A 12,138-nucleotide genomic window follows, 5' to 3' on the forward strand; every position below is an offset into this window, starting at 1 on the left:
ATGGGAAAAATTGCACATTGTGTGGCTTCCCTGGTAGCTCAGAGGTAAAGAATCCGCCTGCCAGTGCAGGAGACCCAGGAGATGCAGGTTTGATGCCTGGGTCAGGAAGATCCCCTGGAGAAGGAAATGGCAACCCATTCCAGTATTCTTGCCTGGTGGGCTACAGTTCATGGGGTCACAAAGAATCGGGCATGACTGAGTGACTAAGCATGCGCATCCCTAATGCCCGTTGGGTCAGAGGGCTACCCGAAAAGTGATGTGATATGTGGGCTGTCCCCAGGCAGGGCTGCCCGCTCCTCTGGGCAGTGTGACTCGGGCATGGCAGGGTCTTTACATCCTCTTTTTGAGAGGCTGGACCCACACGGCGAGGCTCTGGCGGTGCTTGTGGGTGGGGGTGAACGCTTGAGCTTGGCAGCAGAATGGTTGAGCACGTGGGGGGCGGGGGGCGCTGAAGCTTTGCTTCCCGGGTTCAAACCCTGGCCCTGCCTCTCAAGAGCAGTGACCTGGGGCAAGTCCCTCCCCTCAGCAGCCCCCTCCCCGCCTCTGTCATTAGGAGGATAAATGAGTCCATCAGTATATGTCAAGTGCCCAGAGCATCTCTGGGCGTGCTTCCTATGCTCACTGGGTGTTGGGAACGGCGATTATTACCCGGAAAAACAAAACAAAACAGGGAAGTGTGCTCCTACCCCTAGTCACCTCACAGGAGCCCTGTGGGGAAAGTGTCAACATGAGGCTCATTTGATGCACGTGGGAACCGAGGCCCAAAGGGGAAAAGGCTGCGGGCAGGGTGTGTGGGCCAGCAAGCGGGGCTCTGACCACTCCAGTGCCCCTTAGGCCACACTCCAGGCCCACTCACCTTGCCTTTGTGCTGAACATCCCACAGGCCCAGCCCCCGGAGGCTGGAGGCCAGGGAGGGGCCGAGGAGCACTTTGGGGAGCTGAGTCTAAGCCACTCACAAACTAGGAAGCCAGCAAACAGAAAGTTGCTAGTTTGATTGGTTTTAAAGAGGTAGACCTCCCTCCCCTACCAGCTCTCCCATCGAAGTGATCTATTTACCAGGGGGTGGAAGGTGAATAAGTATCTCTAGAGTGCCTCTTTGTGGCAGACATCGTGCTGGCGTTTTTGTGCCTCTTTGTGGCAGAAGTCAGGCCAGCATTTTTGTATTCATCGTCTCCTTCAGCCTGATGGTGGCATGTGATGGAGTTGCTGCTGTCCCTGTTTTTCACACACAGGAACTGAGGCTCGTTGGGTGAGGCTCACTCGGCCAACAAGCGGGTCTGAGATCTGGGCTCAAGTCTGCCCTCACGTTCGTGGTGTTTTTGGTTAGTCCTCATGACCTGCCTCCTTTTTTTTAGGGGAAAACCTGTCTCCTGGTTCCCAGAGCTGTTCGCAGAGCTGTTTGAACCAGAAGGATGCTAGTTGCATCCTCAGAAAGTGAGCGGGCTAGGCCCGGGAGAGCCTGGAGGTGCCTCTGTCAGCTTGACCATGATAACAGCTCCCACAGATCCAGACAGAATTCCAGGCCACATCACCCGCCCTTTTCCTTACCTGCCCCTAGCCTCCAGCCTCTTTCCCTCGCCTTTCCTGCTCAGTCAGATTTCTTCCCTGGCCTGCCTCTTGTCCCCATGCTGCCTCCCCACTCCCTGCTCCGTCACTGAGGAGCCCCAGAACACCCACTCAGCAGGTCGTCTGTGCCGCGGCAGGGGCCCCGGACACCTCTTCCCAGGACGTGAGCATCGTGAACGCCTTCCTGTGAACAACTGGAGAGGCCGCCTGGCCGGCCCTGCGGCCGCCGCCTAAGGGCTGGCCCAGCACACTGTCCCCGGGTGCCCACACTGTCACCAGCACACCAGCTCCAGGTGGCCCTGCCGTGACAGAGTTAAAGGTGACTGCCCGGAGCTCTGAGCCGCCCTGCCCAACGTTCTCCTCTCCTCCCGAGTGTTCCAGTAAACTGCTCACACTTGAGCCTCGGACTAGTCATTTCCTTCTCCACACAGGCCTCTCCAGAGCGCCCCGCCACCCCCGCCCACCTGCCCCTGTCCTGGCACAGTTCCCCACGCCTTCCTCCGTGCCCCCAGGGTGTCCGTGCTAGTGGCACGCACAGCAGTGCATCACAACTCCTGGCTGGACTGTGAGCTCCAGCCCAGCGCCCGGGGTCTAGCCGGGGCTCAACCCAGCTGGCGACTGCCGCGAAGCCAGCTCCCCACATCATCTGATTTGCTCCTCGCTTGTATTTAGGGCATTGTGACAATCTGAATTCACTGGAAATCCTCTCGGTAAACAGTTTTTAAATTGAGAAATAACATGAGTAAAGTGCATAAAAGTGCAGTGATCTTTGCTGCACTGCTTGATGGCTTTGGAGCAGTGGTTACATTCGTGTGTATAGGTGCACACGCGCCTCCTGAGCAGCCCCCCCACTGTCAGCACCTCAGGGTCGAGGCCTGGAGCTTTGAGCTGCGTCTGTGAGCATCTGTGCTTTATCCCCGTTTAGCCCGTGTGCCTGTCAGCAAGGTATATCCTAAGGTGATAGCTTCTTCACTTCGTCCTGGCTCACAGAAGGTCTTGTAGGACTGCTCTACTTTCAGATCGTGGGGGAAGCTTGTGATTCAGGTCAAGAGAAAAACGTCTCTGACGTCCCCTGCAGCTCCTTCTCAGTCTATAACCAGCACCCCACCCCCACCCCTGCCCCTTCCACCAGCGAATCACCATTCTGACTTCCAGAGGTGCCTTTTAAAAAGTTGGGTTTTTTTAATTCAATTGTGAAATACCTACAGCAAGTACCATTTTTAAGCATACAATTTGGTGGCATTAGGTACATTCTTTAAAGGCATTCTTTACATTTTAATGGCACTGCTAAACAACTGAATGATACAGAAGCGACTACAGTAGAAAGTGAAAGTTCCCCCGACCTCAAGATCTTCCTGAAAAGGAACCACCGTTTTCAGTTTGTGTATCCTTCCAGACCTTGCTCTGTGTGCTGTCATTGGTCAGTATCTGTCAGCTCAGGAAAACCTGGTGTACATGTACATATTTTGAGTCGACAGTTTTTTAACTGTAAATGGAACCCTTGATTGGTTGATCACAATGGGGTCTTTCTGGTGCAGTGTGTTTTAGGGTCTTTCTGGTGCAGTGTGTGTTGGGGTCTTTCTGGTGCGGGGTGTGTTGGGGCCTTTACAAGGGTCACATCCAGACCTAGTGGAGGACGTTCTGTTTGCCCTCTGTGGCATCAGTGATTCTGCCTCTCCTTCTCCACTCAGATGCCTGGGCCTTGCAGGTTTCAGTCCTTGCTCCTGACCCTCTCGCTGTCCTTGCAGACCCTGTTCTCAGATCCCACAGCCCCTGAGATGCCTTAGTTATCACTGACCCCTGGGGGAGTCAGTTTTCTCCAGTATTTAACTTTGAAGCAAGGACCAAAGGTTGGAGGCAGGCAGGTTGGTGGAAGGTGTCATTGACCAACAGGTGGGGGCAGACGCTCTCAGGAGAACTTAGACCGCTAGGTCACCCTTGAAATCACATTTCTGGCCTTCAGCTGCCTCTGACCCCAGAAGCCAGCCTAAACGTGCAGCCACGGAGCCCACGGCCCCCCTCCTGCATCCCCCACTTGGGTACAGGCAGCATTTTGGAGTCAGCAAGGAGGATCCCATGACTCCACTCCTTCTGTTGCTCAGGTTCCAGGGCCCTGTGAGGTGAGCCCTCGATGGGTGAAACATGAGCCTTTGGCCTTTGGGAAATGTAGACCTTGTATGCAGGAGGCTTGTCTCCAAGACATGCGTGCTGTTCTTTCTTTATGGGAAGATAAACCCAAAGGCCTTCCGGTTTTTGACTTTGAAGGGGGCTTTCCCATTTCTTCTGGTTGGTCCCACGTGCAGGCTCTTGCACTAGGTTCAGCTACTGAGGTCTTAGGCTCCTTTCTTCATCCACCACCCCTCGCCCCCACACTTTCTTGTTTTCTTCTTCTTGATCTCTCCATCACGTTGGATGTAGTTGGATACAGACCACCACCATTCAGCAGCCCATCAAGGCCTGCTCTGGTCCAGACACCTGGTTTAGGGGGAGAGCTCACTGGGGCATGAGATGGCTCTTCTCTCAGGGGCTTTCTGGGAGAAAGGTCATCTGGAGTTGTCCAGTGGAACATGAAGATTCCTGGGAGGCCTGGCAGCCAGAGGCTCTTGTGAGAAACAGCAGGAATGATACCAATCCCAGCCTGCACTTCCCAACCACCGTTAGCCTCTCCATGGTAACAACTGGATCTTTTATTAAAAATAATTTTACTTATTTTTCACTGCTGGGTCTTTGTTGCTGCATGGATTTTTCTTTATGGTGTGCAGGCTTCTCAATCGGGTGGCTTCTGTTATTGTGGAGCACAGGCTCAATAGTTATGACACACGGGCTTCATTGCTCTGTGGCATGTGGGTCTTCCCATATCAGGGATTGAACCTGTGTCTCCTGCATTAGCAGGTGAATTCTTTACCACTGAGCCACCAGGGAAGCCCTTATGGGATCTTGATGTTACTAAATTATTAAGCAAAAAAAAAAATCAGGCTTTTTAAATATAGAAGAAAATAAAATCTCCAACCCCAATGTCCAAATGATGCCTGTTGAATATTTGGAAAAGTGAACTTGCATACATGGTTAGAAATTTCAAACCAGACAGAAAGATACAGAAATGAAAAACTTTTGAGTGCATGTCCCACCTTGTTTCTTTCCCCAAACAGGAAATTCTAATATATTCCTATGCAGCTTTCCAGGAAAAGTTGTGTTTACACCATCATAAAGCTTTACCTAAAAAGGGACTCTGCTTTGTTTCCAGTTCTTGCATTTTTTTTTTTTTTATCCAGAGATTGTTTCTCCATCAGTAGATCTAGGTATAAAAAGACTTCAGTCTTTTTATATCCACGTGGATTCCCACTCTATAGACAGACCATAATTACCCAACCAATCCCCTTTTGATGGACATTTAGGTTATTTCCAGCTACTTACTGGGTAGGTTGTGTTTTAAAGGTTTGAAATTTCCCTGGTAAGCATCCTTCCCCCTCTTTCCTCCTCAACACCTGATCATCAAGAAAAATAGATCCCTTGGAAAGTTTCTAAATTCATTTTCACAGTTGATTTTTTTTTTCATGAAGTCAGGGACAGGAAGGTAACTGTCTGCTGTTTGCTTGTTGCATGGCCAGGCTCTGAAGGAATTCTCTCTCTCTCTCTCTTTTTTTTTAAATAATTAATATCTTTGGTTTCAGTGACTTTAAAAATTTTTTTAATTAATTTATTTTTGGCTGTGGTAGATCTTCATCGCTGCATGGGCCTTTTCTCTAGTTATGAAGAGCAAGGTCCACTCTCTGGTTGCGGTATGCAGGCTTCTCGTTGCGGTGTCTTCTCTTCTCGGGGAGCACAGGCTCTAGTCTTGTGGGCTGCGGTAGCTGCAGCACATGGACTCAGCATTTGGGGTTCCCGGGCTCTAGAGCACAGGCTCACTGGTTGTGGTGCACAGGCTTATTTGCTCTGTGACATGAGGGATCTTCCTGGATCGGGGATCGAACCCGTGTCTTCTGCATTAGCAGGCAGGTTCTTTACCACAGAGCCGCCCAGGACACCTGAAGGAGCTTTCCATCCACGATATCCTTTAGTTCCAGGAGGCCAGAATTACTGCCCCATGGTTTAGACAAGGAGCCAGGAGCTGAGAGAGGCCTCACTGCTCACAAAGGTCCCAGCTGCGTTCCCTGCACCCTGACCAGCCCTGGACCTTATGCACCGCTCCTCCTGTCCTAGGGCAGCTGGTTGTCCTGGACATCTGAGTCCACCCCGAGCTCAGCGAGTGCTGTCTGCGTCCATCCGTGTGAATGTCTGCTCTAAGCTTCTAACCGAGTGGTGTTCTGCTCTGTGTGGGGTCTCACTTTTCTGTTTCTGAAAGCTTCGGTAGCGTGTAATTCCCTAGGAGTGAGTGGTAATCAGAGGAAGGAGTCACTTCATCTCAGGGTCCTAACCTACCAGGTCTGGGTCCTTCCAGAGAGGGTGAGGAGCATCCGGGGCTGCGTTCCGTCGCACAGCGTTCTAAGTGGGCTCTGATGGATGCTGTCTGTCAAGAGGTGCACGCCCGGAACGCTCCCGTCTCTGGTCTCTCAGTTCTTGGCATCTGTAACGCGCTGTCTGGGTTTCCTGGACAGTTAAATCATGTCTCAATTTTATCTGTCGTTTTTATAGATGAATAATCCAAACTAGGTAAATAAAAATTAATGTCTGGATTTGGATGCTAATTTAACTTTCAATTAGGTTTTGTTTTGAGCATTATTGAAATTAATCTGCGTTCTTGGAGCACATTCCACTTATTGGCAGGGTACAGTGGACCCCAGAAGACAGTAGGTGGCTGTTTGGGGTAAATTCAGATGGATAGACTGGATTGAGATAATGGAAAAATTTACTTTAAAACATTTCTGTTTTTCAATGACAAAGTGATGTCTGGATATCACCTGGACCCTGCAGAGAGAAAAACTCTTCAATCAGAATCCTGGCCTGAACAGATGAGGGACGAGTTTTGATCCTTGCTCCTTTCTGGACCTGGTTCATTTGCATATAAATACTATTTAAAGAGTGCTAAGCAGGGAACTGAGTTTGAGCTCCTGGCGAAGCACTATTACTTTATTTATTTATTTTTAAAAATTTATTTATTTATTTTACTTTACAACATCATATTGGTTTTGCCATACATTGACTTGACTCCGCCACGGGTGTACACGTGTTCCCCATCCTGAATCCCCCTCCCACCTCCCTCCCCATCCCATCCCTCTGGGTCATCCCAGTGCACCAGCCCAGAGCACCCTGTATCATGCATTGAACCTGGACTGGCGATTCGTTTCACATATGATAATTTACATGTTTTAGAAGAGTCTGGGGCTTTGGGATTGGGCTCTTGCAGGATCGAGAGCCCAGATTCTGACTGCAGCCAATAACTGTGTGATGTTGGGCAAGTCAACTAGCCCTTCTGGGCCTCATTTTTTGTCTGTAAAATGGTATTGATAATCCCTATATCTCATGGTTGCTGTAAGGACTGAGACACAGCTGTGTTTTCCACAATGCAGGGCCTGAACTGTGGTGACACACAGGCCTTTTTCTTTTCTCTTAGAAACCTTCGGGCTTTTTGGGGAAAAACCTCTTCCTTGGGGGCAGGTTTCTTTTGGGGATGAGCTTTAACTCATCGGTCATACTTGTTAGGCTCCCTTTCTAAAGAGAGCCAGCAATCTGGTTATATCTAACTCACCTTGCCTTTTCTTTTCTATTTTTATATTAGCAAGACACACTGGTGTTTCATTTCTGTTGTGATACATAGCTCCTCTTAAAATAAATATATTTAAATTGAAAGTTAACAATGACATCAGTGCGCTGTGGTTAAGACATAAATTGTGCAGATTGTAAGTGGTTTTGAATCCCGCTCTGTCACCTCCTGGCTGTGTGGCCTTGGGTGGGTCGTGTAACATCTCTGAACTTCTATTTCCTCATCTGGGCATAATTTGAGCATAACAACAGTACTATTCTCTGGGGGTTTTGTAAACTGTTAAGTGAGATAATATAGTCAGAGCCCTCAGAACAGCTTCGGGCACATAGAAAGTACCACCAAAGTATTAAGTGTTTCTGACCTTTGGGAAGCATGGAGCTGATGTGGGTCAAGGGCCCAGTGACTTGGGACTGTGGGCAATAAATAAATGCTGTTGTTTAGATTATTTAATAGTAATGATGATTTGAAGAGCTGACTCATTTGAAAAGACCCTGATGCTGGGAAAGATTGAGGGCAGGAGGAGAAGGGGATGACAGGATGAGATGGTTGGATGGCATCACCAACTCAATGGACATGGATTTGGGTGAACTCCGGGAGTTGGTGATGGACAGGGAGGCCTGGCATGCTGCAGTTCATGGGGTTGCAAAGAGTCGGACACGACAGAGCAACTGAACTGAACTGAATAGCTGTAATGATCAACAAAGACATAGAATTTGCTATATTGAAGGGAATTTCTTGGGGTGGAAACCTTCAGACAGCTCCATAGGAGCCGGCGAGACCCTGCTGTTCAAATCTGTCCATTGTCTTGATTCGACTTTCCAGGCCAAGCCAAGCATTCGGTGTTTCATTAAACCCACCGAGACGCTAGAGCGGTCCCTTGAGATGAACAAGCACAAGGGCAAGAGGCGGGTGCAAAAGAGACCCAACTACAAAAACGTTGGGGAGGAGGAAGACGAGGAGAAAGGGCCTGCCGAGGATGCTCAGGAAGACGCCGAGAAGGCTAAAGGTACAGAGGGTGGTTCAAAAGGCATCAAGACGAGTGGGGAGAATGAAGGTGAGTGCACGAGCCACCGCCAGCCTGCCCGCTGGGCCGTCCTGTGTCTGGTCCCCCGTGTGTGTCCCTCAGTGCGCCTGTCACTCCAGACACCTGTGTACCTCACTCTACACAGCCCGCCCTTTGGTGACAGCTGTGGCCAGATCCGTACAAGGCCTGCTTTCATCTGTGGGCAGCCTGGAGTGAGGCCCTGTCCTCTTAACCCCTGCTTCTGTTTCCCACCTGTCAAAAGAGAGTATTTACTTTGTTATTAAGAGAATGAAATGGGCTAATGCACGTAACATGCTCAGAACGGTGCCTGGTCCATGTCAGAAGTATCTCCCACTACAGTTATTTCACAACTACTGTCATTATTATTAATAGTATGGTCATCTTTATCATTATTGGTGTTCTTCCTAATAATTCCGATGACCCAGGATGATGATTTTTGACTAAAGTCGTTATTGCCAGTGCACTGCAGGAAGAAAAATGGCTCAGGGCTGATGAAATTAGATGCTTTTCATGATTATGGTATTGGGGGAATCAAATGATGAAATGCAACCCCCCAGATTCTTACATTAAGATTTTTTTCAAGCCCTCATCTGTTTATAGAGTGAGGTACACTGGTGTTCGGTGCATTGGGGTCAGGGAACAGAATCGCTTGGTCCTCTTCTCTGCCCTTGTCGAGAATGATTCTGGTTTACTTTTCACCTCCTTCTTGTTTAGACTCTAATGCCTCCATCTGGAGAGCATTGTCAGCCCCGGGGATGAAGCAAGTTTGAACTGTTGCTTGTGTCATGGGCTGGGCTCGCAGCCACACAGATGGGGTCTCTGGCCACGGCCCCGGGCGCTCAGGGTGGAGGAGGTGGTGGGGTCAAGTGAGGTGGGAGCTCTGCCTGCCAGAGGGGAGCTTCCAGCACACCTCCTGGGACAGATCTGGGCTCTCCCCAGCTCCCGCTTGCGTTCTGCTCTGGCATGGGGGGAGCATCTCCTGTGAGCCCTCCCCTGGGTCCTGGGCTCACGGCGGCTCCTCTGCAGCCGGCTCTCCGGCCCATCAGCCCGGACTGTGCGAGTCCAGGCATCCAGAGCTGGAAAACGGAGCCTCTCAGTAAATCAGTTGACTGGGAACTGTTTTGTTAGGGGGAGTTTGCTGCAATTATGCAGCCAAAACCCGCCCCCACCCCCATCCCGCTGGCCCCATTCTGATGATCTTGGCAGCTCTCTGCAAATGCCACGATCGTATTTTGATGAATATAACCCAAGTGTTTCCCTGTTGCCATCAGCCCTCTTTTTAGGCTGAGATCTCCAGCATGCTTTTTTTTCTGTCAAAAGTGTGCAGTAAGCATCTTGGTTTAGGAATTCCTTTCTGGTTCAGAAAACCTTTGCCAGCAAATATCACTGTGGCGGGGAGGTGAGGGGCGGACACAAGGTAAGCCATACTTGTTTGCTCATTTGCATAATTTTGACTTTTTGTTCTAACTTGGAAGAAAATTATCTGGTGAAACTTTGGGTTTAGCTGTCCTGCAGCCACCCTGGGAGAAAATGGACGACTTCACCCCATTTCGTACACTGTGTTCTCATCAGTTTTGTTTTGGAAAGATGCTACCTCTTTTTGTTCCAGTCCTTTTAAGGGCTGCTGTCTAACCAGGCCGGGGCTGTGACTAACCATGGTGTGGACAAGGGCAGGCTTGGCCTCAAACACACAATCCAGTGACTCAACCGGGCAGCCTAGTCCTGGCGCACGGGGGCTGCAGCGGCTCTGCAAGGCTGCCGTCCACGCTTTCTGTTGGGGTCCAGGGGGTGGGGGTTCCCTCCCTGATGGGTGGGCTCCCTGCAGGTTCAGCCTGCCTGCCCTGTGCAGGGGACGCAGGGGGACATGCTCACCAGCCTCCAGGACCCTGTTTTCCAGGTGGTTTCTTGGCCAGGTTGTGTCAGAAAGGGCTCAGAGGAATTTCCCGAGAGGCTTTGCTTGGCTGGTTGATGCTGACTTCAGGGTTCAGTGGGGTGTGGTTCTCCATGGCCCCCTCAGCTTTGTAGTGCCCTCCTGTTTTCCTGGCCCAACTCATCGTAAATAAATACAACTTTTGCAGGCCCATCCAGCAAAGAGACACCTAACTGGGCAGCAGCAGGTGTATTCTGGGGCTCTTTGAATTGTTTATTTGGCCTCTCAGTTATTCTCGTGTTTGAAGGTGTGGCCGCTGGGTGCTCTCTCCTTAGACTGTCTCTGTGTTTGGGTGAAACCACACAGCTGTTAATTCCTGTGACTTGGAAGGGTGTCAGGCGCATTTTCTCACTTGGTTTCAAGCCAGAGGACAGTGTCGATGGGGGAGATGGGAGATGTGACTTACGGTCCTGTCTCACTAGCCAGACCTACAGGTGCCTTGGAAGGTGTCCCCAAGCTCTGGACTTCATTGTCCCCATCTGGAAATTGTGACTCTAGGAAGTATAAAGACTTGTTTTTTTTTTTAAAAAAAAAAAAACGTGAGGATATGTTAGGATTCTTGTGGTTGTAAGATTTAGATATTCAACTCAGACTAACTCACACAGAAAAGGCAATTATTGTTTGTCTAACTGGGAGGCCTAGGAGGGGCTGGACTTGGGTGCATAGATGACCATCGGCAACTCAGGACCCACATCCTGCCAAGCCACCAAATGGGGAGAGTGCTGCAACTGAAGCCTGGGAGCTGAGGCTCGCTCGTGCTGGCGGGTCTGGCTTGCCCACTCTGCAGAGGGCCGGCCGGCGCTGATTGGTCAGGCCAGATGTGCGACTGCCCCATGTGACGCCCTCAGAAAGAAACACATTCATCAGAAGAAGGAGGTGTGGGTGCCCAGCTCGCAGAAACAGCAGGTGCTCTCTTAGAAAACCGCACTGTTTCTGTGTACTCCTCCGTTTCCCTCAGGCCAGCTGCTCCCTTCCTCTGTCTTATCATGTATTCTTTTCCATTCCCTTCCTGTTTTGAGATGGGACCTGTAGCTGTTTTCTCCTCCCAGATATTTCTCTGTAACATGGTGCTTCTCACATCGTCCCTGGACCTGGTGAGCTTGTTGACAGCCTTGGACTTCTTGAGTAAAGAGATGCTGGCCCCAGTTCCCCCTGCATACCCCGTCATCCCCTCTTCAGCAGTGCACTCTTTACTTTAAAAGGCGGCAGAAAGCATAGGAATAAAAGGGCATGTGGTCACAAGTCACAAGTCTGCCATGACCTGATTTGAATGTGGCATCGACTTGTTTTTTTTCGACAGAGGCAGCACCCAGAATTCACACCTCCTCCACTTTTAAGCCCAGACAAGGAAGTTGTGTGAAATGAATATGCAGCCCTGGACCCTTCACTCCCATCCCCAGTTTGCAGAGAAATATGCTCTGCCTCAGGCCCCAGTGATGGGCAACTCATTCTGAAACCCCCCCCCCCCCCAAAAAAAAATCACAGGACCTTTTAATTTTCAGCAATTGAGTGCTGAAAGGAAGACCAGGGTGCCCTGGTCCCTCTGGCCAGAGAAGTGTGCACCCAGATGCTCGTTCATGTCCTATTCTACCCTTCAGTCTGAAATGACAGTCAATTCTTTTTGGATTCAGTTAAAGCAGTAACTTAATAAGTGGACCTGAGACAAGAGAATGTGTTGTTTGAATCTCTTGGTTGAAAAATATGGGAAAATAGGCTTTTTGCCTATAAGGAAAAGTAGCCATCAATTTCATGACCTGATCTTCAAAGATTACTCCTCTCTTGAATCCCTGCAAGGGCATGGCGGGATTAGAACAATAGTGACTTTGAAGCTGCCAAGTTAGCTGGGAGTTAAGGAGTCCCAAGCTTGGCTTTTTTTTTCTTCCCGCTTCTGAAGTC

The 12,138-nt window shown here is 50.0% G+C and overlaps 1 protein-coding gene across 9 annotated transcripts in view; it reads left to right on the forward strand.

Annotated features, from left to right (window-relative positions):
• Window positions 1–12,138, forward strand: part of CLEC16A (C-type lectin domain containing 16A) — a 232,017-nt gene that overhangs the window by 53,458 nt on the left and 166,421 nt on the right. For 8 of the 9 annotated variants that reach the window (XM_070460733.1, XM_070460735.1, XM_070460736.1 and 5 more), the window contains exon 10: window positions 8,090–8,321. In XM_070460733.1, coding sequence (XP_070316834.1) covers window positions 8,090–8,321 — 232 coding nt within the window. The remainder of the gene's footprint in view (window positions 1–8,089; window positions 8,322–12,138) is intronic. The other variant, XM_070460734.1, reaches the window with a different exon arrangement.

Source organism: Odocoileus virginianus, chromosome 33, assembly GCF_023699985.2.
Source record: "Odocoileus virginianus isolate 20LAN1187 ecotype Illinois chromosome 33, Ovbor_1.2, whole genome shotgun sequence".
In the NCBI taxonomy this organism is placed as follows: Eukaryota; Metazoa; Chordata; class Mammalia; order Artiodactyla; family Cervidae; genus Odocoileus; species Odocoileus virginianus.